Source organism: Maylandia zebra, linkage group LG11, assembly GCF_041146795.1.
Source record: "Maylandia zebra isolate NMK-2024a linkage group LG11, Mzebra_GT3a, whole genome shotgun sequence".
NCBI classification, from domain to species: domain Eukaryota; kingdom Metazoa; phylum Chordata; class Actinopteri; order Cichliformes; family Cichlidae; genus Maylandia; species Maylandia zebra.
This window is the reverse complement of record NC_135177.1, coordinates 17,925,349-17,939,647: the sequence shown is the minus strand read 5'-3', so window position 1 is coordinate 17,939,647 and position 14,299 is coordinate 17,925,349. Positions and strand designations below refer to the sequence as shown.

The window sequence follows — 14,299 nt, the reverse complement described above, 5'->3', positions numbered from 1 at the left end:
AGACTCATGGGTCCTCCCACACACTCAAATCAGGGTGTTGTTCTGAACACACGCAGAGACTGAGAGCACATCCATCTTCACATACACGCACACATGTAGTGTTTCTTCCTCCCTCTGTCCCTCCCACAACTTTCTGTCATTTCTTCCTCCCCCTCACATCTGGACTTCTGGCAGGACCCAGTTCCTGTGTGATGTGTGTACATTAGAGGGGGACCCAGTTTCTGGGTTGGGCAGGTTCTAGCAGAAGCTTGAACTGTGTGAATCTGATCGGTGAAGGAGTTAAAACTCGTTGTGCTTTACTGTGAGAACAAGTTCACTTATTATAACCGCCATTGTCTAGCTTGATGTTTTCCTGAATTATTAGTATCATCAGAGTTTCTTTTGGTGCTACAAATATTTGTTTTAGAGACTGATATTTTGGGAGGGTATTTCAGGTTGATTCAGAGGATTAAAATCTGCTAGCAGCCAATTTAGAAAACAGTATAGCTGCAACTTTAGAGTTAGGCCATGTGAAAGGTGAAGAGACAAAGTATTGATGCTCACACGATGAGCTCCTAAACATAAAACACAGATGTAGAAATGTGTGGATAGCAGAACAACAAAACCAAGAGTAGCGGGAGCCCATGTGGGAGGAAATATGAGTATGAATTTAAGCTCAGATGAACATCCCCCACCCCAAGTGAAAGGTAGGGCTTTACTCGGGGGATGTGAGATGTTTGTGGCTAAAAGTTCCCTAGATCCACCATCTTGAACTTATTATATATATCTACTATTCAGCCCTCTTCTTCCTGAAACTTGATTAATTGGATATTGTCATAATTCAGTTTGATGGTCCAGATGTGGTTGATGTAAGCATAGAAAATAAGGTAAACTGATTTAAAGAATGACTGTTGATGAGTTCTCAGTTCTCGAAGCTCAAGAGTCACGTAAAGTACAACAGAAAACACATAAAGTGCAAAGAAGAGGAACGTGCCAGATAGATGTCATGAATGAAATTGCTCTGGATTACAGTTTAGGTTTGCTCCAGGGTAGTTGTGTGAATTCCTCTTTTTTTAAGGCATGTGATCAGGTCTAGAGTTGATTGCTGGTCCCATTCTCTTTTTTTTTTTGGCATATACACTAAATGTAAAATGCCTCAGAAATACATGGATTTCAGTGATGTGTGACCAAAAGTGTTGCATCATATCCCAGTGTGTTTAACTTGAAAGTCCATCCAAAATTTACAGGTCAACAAAATGAAGTCTACTTAACAAGTAAAAGTTTGCTTATTTGATTCTAACAAGTTTATAACTGAAATATCCAAAATGCTTCCAGTATCATTTTTTTTTTTGTTTGTTTGTTTTTTGCGGGTTGTTATCTACAGAAGCGCAACAGATACTGACAGATGCTGGAAGGCTGGAGATGCATATACCAACATGCAAAGATGTCAAATCAGTCAACAACACAGAGCAATTACACTTAACCACAAGCAAACATGAGCTCAACCTACGCAGAGAAAAACACATTACGCAGCAGGAGCCCAGGTGGGCGTATGAGAAGTCCAGGCTCCACTCCTTCTCAGGTAGTCATTTCAACAACCCACAATTTATACATTTAGTTGTTTGGTTACTCAGGGTTTTCACTTTTGGAGTTTCCCGAAGAAAAATGAAGACAATTGTGGCAGACATTTGAAGAAAATCTTGCAGGAGTTTTAGTGAAGCACTAGCGCAGTTCTTGCGGATTAGAGCATCATTTTCACTGTCGGGTTGGATTTAATGTGTGCAGGCAACACATTTAAACTCACACTTAAATCTCCACTCTGCGTGGACAGATTTAATAAGTCATCACTGACAAACTGCTGGTTTAGCACTGTGCATTAGAATATGTTGCGATGCATGGAAATCAAAAGTTCGAGAAGTTAATTTAAGTTCATTGTCGGTGAGAGTTATGGTAGTTGGAGGGCGGGACCTCAGCACCCCCCCGTCCCAGATTTGACGTCACATATTTAACGACTCCGCGATCTGAGCTCCAGCTTTTTCAAAGCCCAGTCGGAGGTAAAGGGAGGGTGTTCGACATAAGAGATCTGAGTGGGTCGCCGAGAGAGGTAGGATTGTAGTTTTTTCTGCTTTGTTATTCAGACGAAGAAAAATAAGGGGGAAAAAGTAGGAAAAGAAAATTAAATGTAAGAAATATACACTGTTTCTGCGAAGCATCTCACATTAGAATGGTTGGGCTTTTTTTTTTTTTTTTTTTGGAAAAACGTCGGGAACTGGGCTTTTTAATTGTTTTGTGGAGCCGTGAACTATATAAACATTATGCAATTAGCAACGTATTATATGTATTAAATGTAAGTATTATTACGTATAGCCATATTTTCATACGTGGGAACTGTTTCTTGCATGTAGTTATCTGTGGTTAAACCTTAAATCCTCTTCCGTATTTTTCTCTCCTTTTTTTAAAAAAAAAAACACCCAAAAAAACCCCAACTTACGTTCATGTGATTTTTAACACAGTGGGAAATTTGCACATGCACGCTGCACAAAACTTGAGGAGGTTTGAGCTTTTTTAAATTAAACTTTAAAAAGCACGCAGAAGTAAACTTTATTAAAATGCTTTTAATATTTGCTCTAATTACTTTTAGGGTGCACTAAATGGGTGGATAATGGAGTTGCCCTGTTTAGGGCATGTTGGAGTTATGTCATGTTTCGGTATGATTTTGGGGGGAATGAAATAAAGGCAACCTTTCTTTCTTTTTATTTGACTGAACTGCTTTCTATGTTTCAATTTAAAGAGTTTTGCTTTGTTGGTCATTAGTAATCTCAGGAAAATCTAAAAAGGTTAATATTCATGTTTGTTTGTGTTGTAGGTTCAAAGACAATGATGGAGTTAATGACTGGCACCCCTCCAAATCTCTTTAATGGAACAGATGACTTTGGAAGTAATGGCTCTATATATGATGAAAGCACAGAGTATGACTACAGAAACGACCACGCCGATTTGAGACATTCTCTGAACACCATGTCTATCGTTGTGTACTCCCTGGCTTTTGTCCTCGGTGTGCTCGGGAATGGAGTGGTTATCTGGGTGACCGGGTTCAAGATGAAGAAAACTGTTAACACAGTTTGGTTCCTCAACCTTGCTGTGGCTGACTTCCTCTTCACTGCGTTTTTGCCCCTCAGTGTGACTTACACAGCTTTGGATTTCCACTGGCCTTTTGGCAAGTTCATGTGCAAGCTGAACACCACTATCAGCTTTCTGAACATGTTTGCCAGTGTCTACATTCTGGTGGTGATCAGTGTGGACAGATGTGTGTCTGTGGTGTGGCCTGTCTGGGCTCAGAACCACCGAAATGTACGCAAGGCATCCTATGTGAGTCTGTGTGTTTGGGTGGTGGCTTTGATTCTCAGTGCTCCATACTTCATCTTCAGGGACATCGGGCCATCGTACCACAATAAGGATATCATCAACTGCTTCAACAACTTTGCTCTTTCTGATGATGAAGACACATACAATGACACTCAGTTGTTTCGTCATCAGGCCATGATTTTCACACGCTTCCTACTGGGATTTGTTGTGCCCTTTACTGTCATTGTCTCCTGTTATGCTGTTATAATCCATCGTCTCAGAAGAAACCGCACACTGGCCAATCAGTCAAGTCGCCCCTTTAAGATCATCGCTGCCATTATCATCACTTTCTTTCTTTGCTGGGCTCCCTTTCACATCATGGGTCTAATTGAGATGGCAAATTACATGCCAGAATATTCAAGTGAGATATTAGATGATATCACCATAATTGGGTTACCAATAGCCACCAGTATGGCCTTTCTCAACAGCTGCCTGAATCCACTGCTGTATGTGTTCATGGGCCAGGATTTTAAAGATAAAGTCCGCAAATCCATCCTGATTGTGCTGGAGAGTGCCTTCCAGGAAGAGGTTTCTCGCTCATACACCTATACAAACTCAATGGTCACCACTCGCAGCAAAGATAAGTCATTTTCTGATGCTGAGTTATAAGGCCGTTAAAGACATGAATAAACTTTCTGAGTAGAAATAACTGTATAACAAATCACTTTTAAACAACTTTTAATCAAAAGTTCTCTTAATCAAAAGAGTTAATCTGTCAGGTGTACAGGAGGATTTCCTCTTTATCTTCACTTTTTTGTTGTGACAGCAGAGTGTTTCTCAGCTACAGCCTCTTAGACTTTGTTTTAGTGATACTGTACAATAAGCTTGCAATTCATTTATGTGTTAAAGCATTGAGGATGGTTAAAATTGTTTCAGTGGCAACTATTTAGTATTTGTAGCAACACCTGAAATGAGATGCGTGTTACTTCTAAGGTGTTCACAATCTGAGTTAAATGTATCGATCTATGGTAGGTGTGATGTTTTATTAGTTTTGCTGTCACACTTTCTCAGACTCAGGGTATAAAAAGATCTGCAAATTTTTCGAGAAGAGAAACTAGTTTCAGAATTGGTAATTTGTTTGTGGTTGAATTCATGCAACACAAGCAATACCAATGTATCATCTGTAGGAAGGAAGCATCTTTTGTTCACACTCCAGTAAATTTCTTCTTCTCTGCATGAGACATAAAAGAAACCAGATTAGAAGTGCATTACCAGTTCAAGAATAGGCCTTAACTTATGGTTTTACTGATCACTGACATAGTAATAAAGACTGTGCTTCTTGCTAGACAATACATTGTCCTGTTAATTAACCTATCAAATTTTACCCTGTAAATAAGCACCTAGAGGTGACCCTTGTTATGATTTGTCAATACATAAATACAACAGAATTTAAATTAGATGAATCTACAAAACTGATTCTGCCCAGTATAAATGGTGGAGTTTGAAATAAAAGTTTTGAACCACTGAACTAACTGATAACAATTATGATTGTAAATGACAAAACTGGCTCACAATATTGAAAACAAATGGCACCTTTAGGTACATATGAAAGTAAAATGTGTAACCCTGTAATCAAATTCTCATTTGACAGAAATCTATTCTAGTATTTATTTATTTGAGCATAATGAACAACAGATCTAATGGATAGATACTGACTATAGAACCACTGGAAAGCTGATAGGGAGTGAGAGGTCAATGTCTGTGGCCTTCATAAGTATTGCTATAATTCTTCAAATATTAATTAATTCTGTTTGTAACCAAAAAGACTACAAATCTACATTTTTTTACATTTCAGAGATAAAATCAGCCTTTTGGAGGTTTACCTCAACAACTAAACTAGAAGGAACAGTTGTCAGCCTTGTTGCCAGTCCTCGATCTATCAAATGAATAATCATCCAATCGGTAAAAATGTTATGAGTTTGGTAAGCATGTCGTCAACATTATATAATCTTGATTCCACTATAAGAAAAAAATGTATTTTTTAATTTTTTTTAATCCCAAATGGCCAAATCTACTTGTCTTTAAATGTCTATAAGTATTGTATTACTATTGTGAATATTTCTGTCAACATTATTTGCATCAATAAAACATTTTTGGCTTTAATGCTTTCCCACTGATAATGTCGACCTACATCTCATTTCATTATCAAAACATAAATGCAGAAAACAACTTATTTCCCTCTACTGAATATTTAACCCTCTCAAGGCAGGTGTTGCTGATTTGCAACAGTTAAAAACTAACAACCTGATTACCCCACATACATATTTTATGAGGTTTTTTTTTACTCAGAAGTACCACTGCAGGACTTGGTTGTGCATTAGCAACAAAAAGTTTAATTTGAGCCTGAGAGGGTTAAAGGATGATACTGAGAAACACAGTAGTTATTAAAATAACATTATTTTGCTATACCTTTGATGAGAAGTATCGCAGCAGTGTTGAAAGATAAAGATAAGCTCATGCTGACTGATTTGTAGCTTTTAATCGAGTGATTACTGCCTTAAACCACTTTGCACAATTAAAGGCCTTAAATCAGTCAGTAGGCTCCAATCTGTTTCCCCTCTTTAGTGTGTTACAGTGAAGTTCTCAGGCAGTGGATAAAACATTGGAAATTTTGATCCATATCAAAAAGAATCTACTCATTGAACTTTTTCCTAAGACTTCCTTCCTCTTTGGAGCTAAAAGAAGCCACCCAAACACACAAGCTGTCAATGGAAAGCCCAGGATGTCCTCTATTTAGTAGATCAGGCCTTAACAGGGTAGTTCAAATAGGACATAAATGAATATTCTGTTTTTCAGGAGGACATTGACATGATTGCATCACACAGTTGCTACACATTTGTTGGTTGCACATCCATTATGTAAAACCCAAAGATGCTCTGTTGGAGCGATCTGGCGACTGTGGAGGTCATCTAATTCACTGTCATGTTTAATAAAGCTGTTTGAGATTATTTGAGCTTTTTGACTCAGACTCACAGGTAGATGCAGTAAACAAAAAACTGGCTGATGACCAAAGTACAAAAAAAGAACTAAAGGGAAAAAAGAAACTGAAACCTAAACTGAGAACTAATACTAGGCAAGGGAGTGCTGGAGCTGGAAAATAAGAGGGGAAAATGAACTGACACTCTGAAAAAGATCAAGGAGAAGGCAATAACTATATATACTTAAAAGGGTGATTACAGCAGTGAAGATAACAAATAGAACAGAATAGAGAATAACAGACCAGAGAAAGGAAGCAAAATTTAAGACAATGAAAAAGGAACACAACCTCCAAAATAAAACAGGAAGTGACAGAACTAAATAGGGAAACCGCAGACATGTGAATGGACTTTGCGGTGGATGAAACGCTGGGAAAAGAGCTAAACTCTAAACCAACTGAGAACTAGGAGCAAACCTAAAAACACTAAAGAACACATGAAGTGAATATAAACCTTTAACAAACCAGGGATCACAATGGATAAATAAAAAAATAAAATAAATAATAACAAAAATATATTTAAAAATAATAAATAATTAAATAAATAAAACCTCTGGCCAAAATATATACACTGGGTAAACTGACCCAGGACTGTCACAGTTAAGTCTATTTGCCCATGTGTGTTATGTTTCCCACCTATTTTCCCTTAAATACACAGCAGCCTCATTACCTGCTGTGTATTTATTGTCTAAGCCTCCCTGTGTTCTTTGTCATGTTCTACCTCAAAGCTGTGTTTTCTCTGATCCTTCCTGGATTGTTAGTTCCTGGCTCCTGCTTTTGTATTGTTTTTGTATAGTAATTCCTGCAATACAGTAATTCATGACAGAAATTTAGGTGAACAATTGGTAATCTTAAGTAACTAAAACATATGAATGCAAAAAACACCCCAATAAACACCCGTTTTCACACCTTGGCTCGTGTGATTAGGTAGAGGATCATCAGGGGGTCCTTTATCCCTCTTTGGGAGGATACTCCCACTGGGTTTAAATCTGGGACTCTCCACCATTTGACCCTTTAGAACTGAAGAAGCTTCTCGGATGAGAGGTGAAACGTCTTCAAGCAACTTAAAGAAGTCCAGTTGCTTTTCTTTCCAAATCAGGAAGTGTGCGAATGCTTTTTTTATTGCACTGTATATGTCTGTCCAGCAGAGGGACTCTTTACGCTTTTGCTTTACTGATATAGTGCAGCAGTCTTGAGAAGAAGACATGAGCACAGACGGGCTGATTTGCAGTTTTTAATGATGTAATTGCAGCAACATGCTTGGGTACAAATCAGCCAGTAAACCCCCATCTTTTTGTCACTGTAAGTGTATTCTGGTCAAGAAGTCAGGCTGCTGGTAAATAAATGGAGTTTGATAAGCTATTTTATGTAATAAAACTCAGTTACTACTAGTATCTTTTACATATTTTCCTCTTTTTCCTTCTTTTTTCTTCACTCTTCCATCTTTTTTAAATGAGTTTAGTTGCTTTATGCGTCATAAAGAAAGGCACTTTTGGTCTGAGTCTCATAGAAATCAGGTGTCAAAGACTATTATTCAGTTAATAAAATGGAGATAGGCAAAGGTCAACCCTCTGACACCTAAGTCAACATCAGCGATGACCTTAACTGTAGCTCTGAATCCTAACCCCAACCTTCATGATTTATGGAAAATATAAATATAATCTTTCTTCATTTCTTTCTTTGTCCACTGATTGAGAACTGGTTAAGAAAATGGATGGACGGATTATCATGTAAATGTCCCACTCAAAGTTAAACTGCAAACTCCCATAGAATCAACTCCTTTGTAGCTCCAGGGATATCAACACAATATACCTCAAACTGATCTGTAGGTGGCAGGGGAATCCTTCTTGTTGATTAGAATCAGTGAATGTTTTTCTTCCATAGATTAGAAGCAAAATTCAGTGCCTATTATTTATTACTTACTTTATATACCAAATGCAATACTATTCACTTAAAAGAGAATAGTCCAGAGAGTGCGCTTCATTATTATTATTATTATTACTATTATTATTATTATTATTATTATTATTTGTATAACTGTGTCATGTTGTAATGAAACTGCAGTTCCAGAAAATATGCTCTACTTTTACTTTAAAGTATTATTATATTGTCGATTTATAACTGTTTCATGCCTGACTGTTTCATGGGCTATGAGCTCATGTGGTCTGGAGCTTTGGCAGAGCTTGTGTGAGCCAACAGTGTAAATTTTACACCTGATACACCTTAATGACACTATTATTAAATCTCCTGCTAGTGAGGAGACTTTCCTTTTGGGTCTTCAAGACAAGTAGTGTAATGCTGTCCTGCTATCATGTCGGAGGGCGAGCAGCAGCTGCTCCATCTTCTTCTGGACCACTGAGTGTTTGGCTCACAGATAAATTTCATATAGCACTCTATATAGATACACTTTCTTTTTTGTTAGGTTTGCTGGTTAGCTTCTACATTTTTATTTCAAGGAGTATTTAGTGACATCCTCTTGCCATGAAGACATTATAGTTTTGTTTTTCATGGAATGGAAAAGGACTCAATGCACATATTTCAGGGTTAAGCAGAAATGAGTTGTAATACAACATCAGTAGAGGTGTTGTAACTGACGCAAAAAAAATTCTCTGTCTCAATTCTGATCATAAGTTAAAAGGAACAGAAAATCAGATTTAACCATACTCGCTCAAAGGGTCAAATTTTGGTAATTGTTAGACTGAGTTAAGTTTCCTTTAAATCCCAAATGCATGGCAGATGTAAGAAGGGTGGTGATGATGATGATGATGATGATGATGATGATGATGATCTGAAGCTGTTAAGAATGTACAGTCCAGAAAAAAGGTATGAGCATCTGGACACAGATGCTAAACTGCTGTCAGACCCTAAATAAATTATCCTCTGTTGTTACAGATGCTGTTTCAGCTGCTATTCCTTGAGAAGTTGACATATTAGTTACATTTCCACATGGAGTTTTTTTTTTAATTTTTTCGTGAGAATATTGTGCAGACACAAGAAAAGGACAGCTGGCCTTCAGCTTAAAAAGTATTTTATCAAGATTGCAAAACCGGATGCTGATAAGAGCCCCATACTGCATCACTGAAAAGGAATAGAAACATTCTCATTTTAAATGTTGTGCAAACTTCCTGTAGATCTAGTTCTTTATAAGGGGTGACATATCATCCATTAACTGTTTCATTAATCTTTAGTGAATTCATCCACAAAAAAAGAGCTTTGCTAAATTACTAAATAACATATTTGTAGAACTCCAGATACATCAGATATTTTTCTATAAACCTGAAGAACTTTAAAAATCACTAATCATGAACATAAAGTATTTTTTATGTTTCTTGCAAATAAAAACAAAAACAAAATAAACACCCAAGGCATAGGGACAATAAGTTAGAAAGTTAATATTTTGCTTTTATTTACTGAATTATATTATATGCTACTGATTATGGAAACAGGTTGGTTGTCCTCAGAATATTTCATGACTTGATACTCACCAAACCCAAGGTTGCAACAGAAAGATAATGGTGTTAAATAGCAAAACAGCCAGCTGTTAGCCGTGTTACACTGTGGCCCTCTCACAAGAATATATATGTTCTAATATTACATGTCTTTTGCTTTTAGAAAAATAATGCTGCATTCTTGATGCAATATGTTGCAGTCCAAATTTTGCATGAGGGCATTGCAAACCCTCATGCTCCCAACCATCATAGAATGCTCTCTCATGTTTTAACTTTTACAAACTTCCTGTGGATTTGCATGTTTATCAGCAGCGACATACACCCCACACGAGTCTCAGCTAAGCTGTCAGAGTTGGATCAAACATTCTTCTGCAGAGGATTCATTAACAACCAACAAGACAGCTTCACAAGGTATTTACTTCATTTTTCACCAAGCATGAAAGATTTCCCAGGAATATTGCTCTAAATATGTATATGTGCATAAAAAAAACAGGAAATTCATTTTCTTACACTGTCACATGATGTAAAAACGCTAATTTAGTGTTATTTCACAGGACTAGTGCTAGTTTTCAAGAACAGGGGTGATGTGCAAAGCTGTATCTAAACTACAGAGGGATAAAGTTGTTGCCATACCCTCAGGTGAACATTAGAGGCAAGACTGTGATGGTTTTGACATGTGCAGAGGGATAATGGATATATATTGGACAAAGGAAGTGTAAGATGGGGGATAAACAATATATATGCTTGTTTTTTCCTGAATACTTTTGTCACGTTTACTGTCTAAGGACAGTGCTAGCAAGCACTCTCTGCTTATGACCAAAAATGTAAAAAAAACAAGACAAAAACAGCCCTTTGTGTTGGTGAGAAAATGTACCACGTCCACCAATCAAAAATGATATGGCAAAATGACATTTGGTTGTTTAGGAAGAGGGGGAAGTTTTAGGAGTGAGAGAGAGAGAGCAGAAAAAGAGAGAGCGAGTTTTGAGATGTGAGAGATTTGTGACGTTTAGCGTGTTTGGAGTGTGTAGCCAGTGTGTAGTCTTGTGTAGTGTTGTGGATAGTTTTGTGTTGTATGTCTGAACAATGAGGCGACTGCTGTCTCCAGATAGAAACCGGCAGTGATACACCTCCTGCTGTCAGACCTGCAGGTATCAGGCTGTGATGTTCTTCTCTATAGTGGACAGAAATATTTGGAGTGGCACAAATAATTTGTGTGGCATCTTATTGAATGCAGAACAGCTGATTGTTATGTAAATAGTTTGAAATGGTTATTTACAGTAAAAAATATAACTTTTCCTACTCGGATTTTATGCTTTTTGTCTCAATTTAGATCAATTGTGTTAATACAGTATGTCAAAATGAAAACATAACTGTAAATTCAGACACATGAGGTTGTGCTGAAAAGGACGATACCAAACAAGGTAAAGTAAATAGTTTTTAAAGGTGAAATGTAGAGGAAACATGAAAATTAGTTAAAAATGGCTAATCATACCCTGGACCCCACTTTTTTTTTTTTTTTAAAGTAACGCAATAGTTACTTTTCAAGTAATTAATTTCTTTTAGAATCTTGTAACTCAGTTACTAATCCAGTTACTTTTTTGAAGAAGTAACTAGTAACTATAATTAATTTCTTTTTCAAAGTAACTTGCCCAACACTGCTGCTATGTGGGATAGTGTCACACGAAGGCAAATGATCCACTCTGGTGACCCTTAAAGGGTGCAGCAGAGAAAAGAAGAAAAACGAAATCACACTTTACAACTTTACTTACAACACTTGATTACAGAAAATGTGTGCTTTTTTGAGGATTTCAAATGTAGAGATAATGTCCTTTCATGTTTGTCTAATTGTCTGGGAGCTATGTTGACATACTGCCTTAGACTGAATGTCACCATAGCTTCAGTTTCAGTTTCCTATTAACTTTGACTGGGAGCTGAACTTTTTACTTATTGTTTTTCTTTGCAGGTCTAAAGTCAGTGAGGGAGATGACCACTAACTCTTTCAATCCAATCAATACAACTGCTGCACCTAATGGAAATGGCTCCAAGAATAGTGACAGCAATGGTGGGCTTAACATCATGTCTCTCATAATTTATTCCGTGGCTTTTGTCCTCGGTGTGCTCGGGAATGGAGTGGTTATCTGGGTGACCGGGTTCAAGATGAAGAAAACTGTTAACACAGTTTGGTACCTCAACCTTGCTGTGGCTGACTTCCTCTTCACTGTGTTTTTGCCCCTGAGTGTAACTTACACAGCTTTGGATTTCCACTGGCCTTTTGGCAAGTTCATGTGCAAGCTGAACACCACTATCAGCTTTCTGAACATGTTTGCCAGTGTCTACATTCTGGTGGTGATCAGTGTGGATAGATGTGTGTCTGTGGTGTGGCCCGTCTGGGCTCAGAACTACCGAAATGTACGCAGAGCATCCTATGTGAGTCTGTGTGTTTGGGTGGTGGCTTTGATTCTCAGTGCTCCATACTTCATCTTCAGGGACACTGAACAAGACTCTAACAAAATGATTTGCTTTGACAACTATGCTCTTTCTGATGACTATGAAACACCATCAGTGAAAAAGTTAAGGGAATTTCGTCATCAGGCCATGACTATCACACACGTACTCCTAGGATTTGCTGTGCCTTTCACTTTCATTGTCTTGTGTTATGCTGTTATAATCCATCGTCTCAGAAGAAACCGCACACTGGCCAATCAGTCAAGTCGCCCCTTTAAGATCATCGCTGCCATTATCATCACTTTCTTTCTTTGCTGGGCTCCCTTTCACATCATGGGTCTAATTGAGATGGCATATCACATGCCAGAATATTCAAGTGAGATATTAGATGATATCATCACAATTGGGTTCCCGATAGCCACCAGCGTGGCCTTTCTCAACAGCTGCTTGAATCCACTTCTGTATGTGTTCATGGGCCAAGATTTTAAAGATAAAGTCCGCAAATCCATCCTGATTGTGCTGGAGAGTGCCTTCCAGGAAGAGGAGACACGCAATTACACTTACACAAAGTCAGTGGACACCAGTCAGAACCAAGAGAGTTCAGATTTGAATACTGAGGTATAAGAAACGAAATAATTAAGCTGTAAAGCATATGTCAAATTGCTTATGGGCTTTTTACTACCTTAAGTATGATTCAGATATGTGAACTGTTTCTCCACTTATACATCCTATAATCACCACATGTGGGCTCAAGATATATATATATTGTATTGCATTGTATATCTATAAATAAATCCTCATATGTGTATCAATTAATCCAACATCTAATAAGAAGCATCTAATGCAGTGGTTCTTAACCTGGGTTCGATCGAACCCTAGGGGTTCGGTGAGTCGGTCTCAGGGGTTCGGCAGAGCCTTCGCCATGACATGCATGGCTCATTTTGTGCACCAGTAAAAAAATCACATTTTATTTTTCACTAAAGAGGGGTTCAGTGAATGCGCATATGAAGCTGGTGGGGTTCGGTACCTCCAACAAGGTTAAGAACCACTGATCTAATGACAGCAGCTTATCACTATCAAAAAACAAGTAACAGAAAACACTGATTATTATAACATCAACCAGTAGAGGGAGCCGTTTGCATACTAAAACGTCATGGCACCCCCACACATGATTGAGTTGCAACTTCTAAAAACTAAATTAAGAAAATCAGACAAAATGCGCTTTGTTTCTCTTATGTGTTGACTAGACAGGACGTGCATGGTTAAATCTGCCATTTATAAGCATAATCATTTTTGGTGCACTTCTTATGCCAAAACTATTTATTAAAAGTAGGCAAACAAGTGAAATAAAGGGTGAATTAAGAGAATACAGTGTTTATAAGATGACATGTAATTATCCTGTGTAAATAAATAAACACACAACACAAACAAATATATAAGATTCATGAAACATGCATTTTGAACAGTTTTGTTTTCAGCACAGTTTTGTGTTCAGCCACACAGTTGCACCTGAAAGCAAATACAAATGCATATTCTCAGAGACATTTATTCAGATTAAGATAAAATCTAGTCAAATAAACATAAATATAAATGGAATAAAATGAACTTTGAATATATTGAATAAAACTCAAATACATGGAATGAACCTTGAATATATTGATTCACTTTGTAGTAACGCCCTATATTTGTATTATAATTTTCCTCTAGATAAATTTTCGATAACTTTGAACATTTAAAATGTTTAATTAACCTCATAACTTGACATTATTACTGCTCTTATTCACTTTTAGTTATTTATTTTTACTCATTACTCATTACTACTGTAATTTTTGTAATTTGGCATAGTTTAGTGCCTTAATCCGGATCACTATTCGTGTTGTTTTAGCACTGGGGGCTCATGTCGACAAAATTCATTTTCTTTGTAACTTCAACTGTATTTGACATCAAGTAATTATTTGGGGGTAATTAATTGAGTATAACCAAACTATAACTGACTTTGGCAAGAAAATGATGGAGACCAACAATAACAAACCATTAACTCTTGTAT

General features: G+C 37.2%; 2 protein-coding genes across 3 annotated transcripts; both read left to right on the top strand.

Moving 5' to 3' along the window:
* The first annotated feature begins 1,638 nt into the window (after window positions 1–1,638).
* Window positions 1,639–5,487, top strand: fpr1 (formyl peptide receptor 1). 2 transcript variants are annotated; one of them, XM_004541591.4, is made up of 2 exons: window positions 1,639–2,083; window positions 2,846–5,487. In XM_004541591.4, exon 2 carries the CDS (start codon window positions 2,857–2,859, stop codon window positions 3,991–3,993), a length of 1,137 nt encoding a protein of 378 aa, XP_004541648.1. In that variant the 5' UTR covers window positions 1,639–2,083; window positions 2,846–2,856; the 3' UTR covers window positions 3,994–5,487. The 2 variants fall into 2 exon arrangements, with proteins under 2 accessions (XP_004541648.1, XP_076746014.1); XM_076889899.1 differs by lacking the exon at window positions 1,639–2,083 and adding an exon at window positions 2,135–2,326.
* An 88-nt stretch (window positions 5,488–5,575) lies between these two features.
* Window positions 5,576–13,406, top strand: LOC101466191 (chemerin-like receptor 1). The gene is made up of 2 exons (XM_004541592.3): window positions 5,576–10,218; window positions 11,771–13,406. Exon 2 carries the CDS (start codon window positions 11,791–11,793, stop codon window positions 12,874–12,876), a length of 1,086 nt encoding a protein of 361 aa, XP_004541649.3. The 5' UTR covers window positions 5,576–10,218; window positions 11,771–11,790; the 3' UTR covers window positions 12,877–13,406.
* Window positions 13,407–14,299: the final 893 nt, after the last annotated feature.

Excerpts from the sequence above, each read along its gene's own strand:
- fpr1 (XM_004541591.4), top strand. The coding sequence starts at position 2,857 with ATGATGGAGTTAATGACTGGCACCCCTCCAAATCTCTTTAATGGAACA.
- LOC101466191 (XM_004541592.3), top strand. The coding sequence starts at position 11,791 with ATGACCACTAACTCTTTCAATCCAATCAATACAACTGCTGCACCTAAT.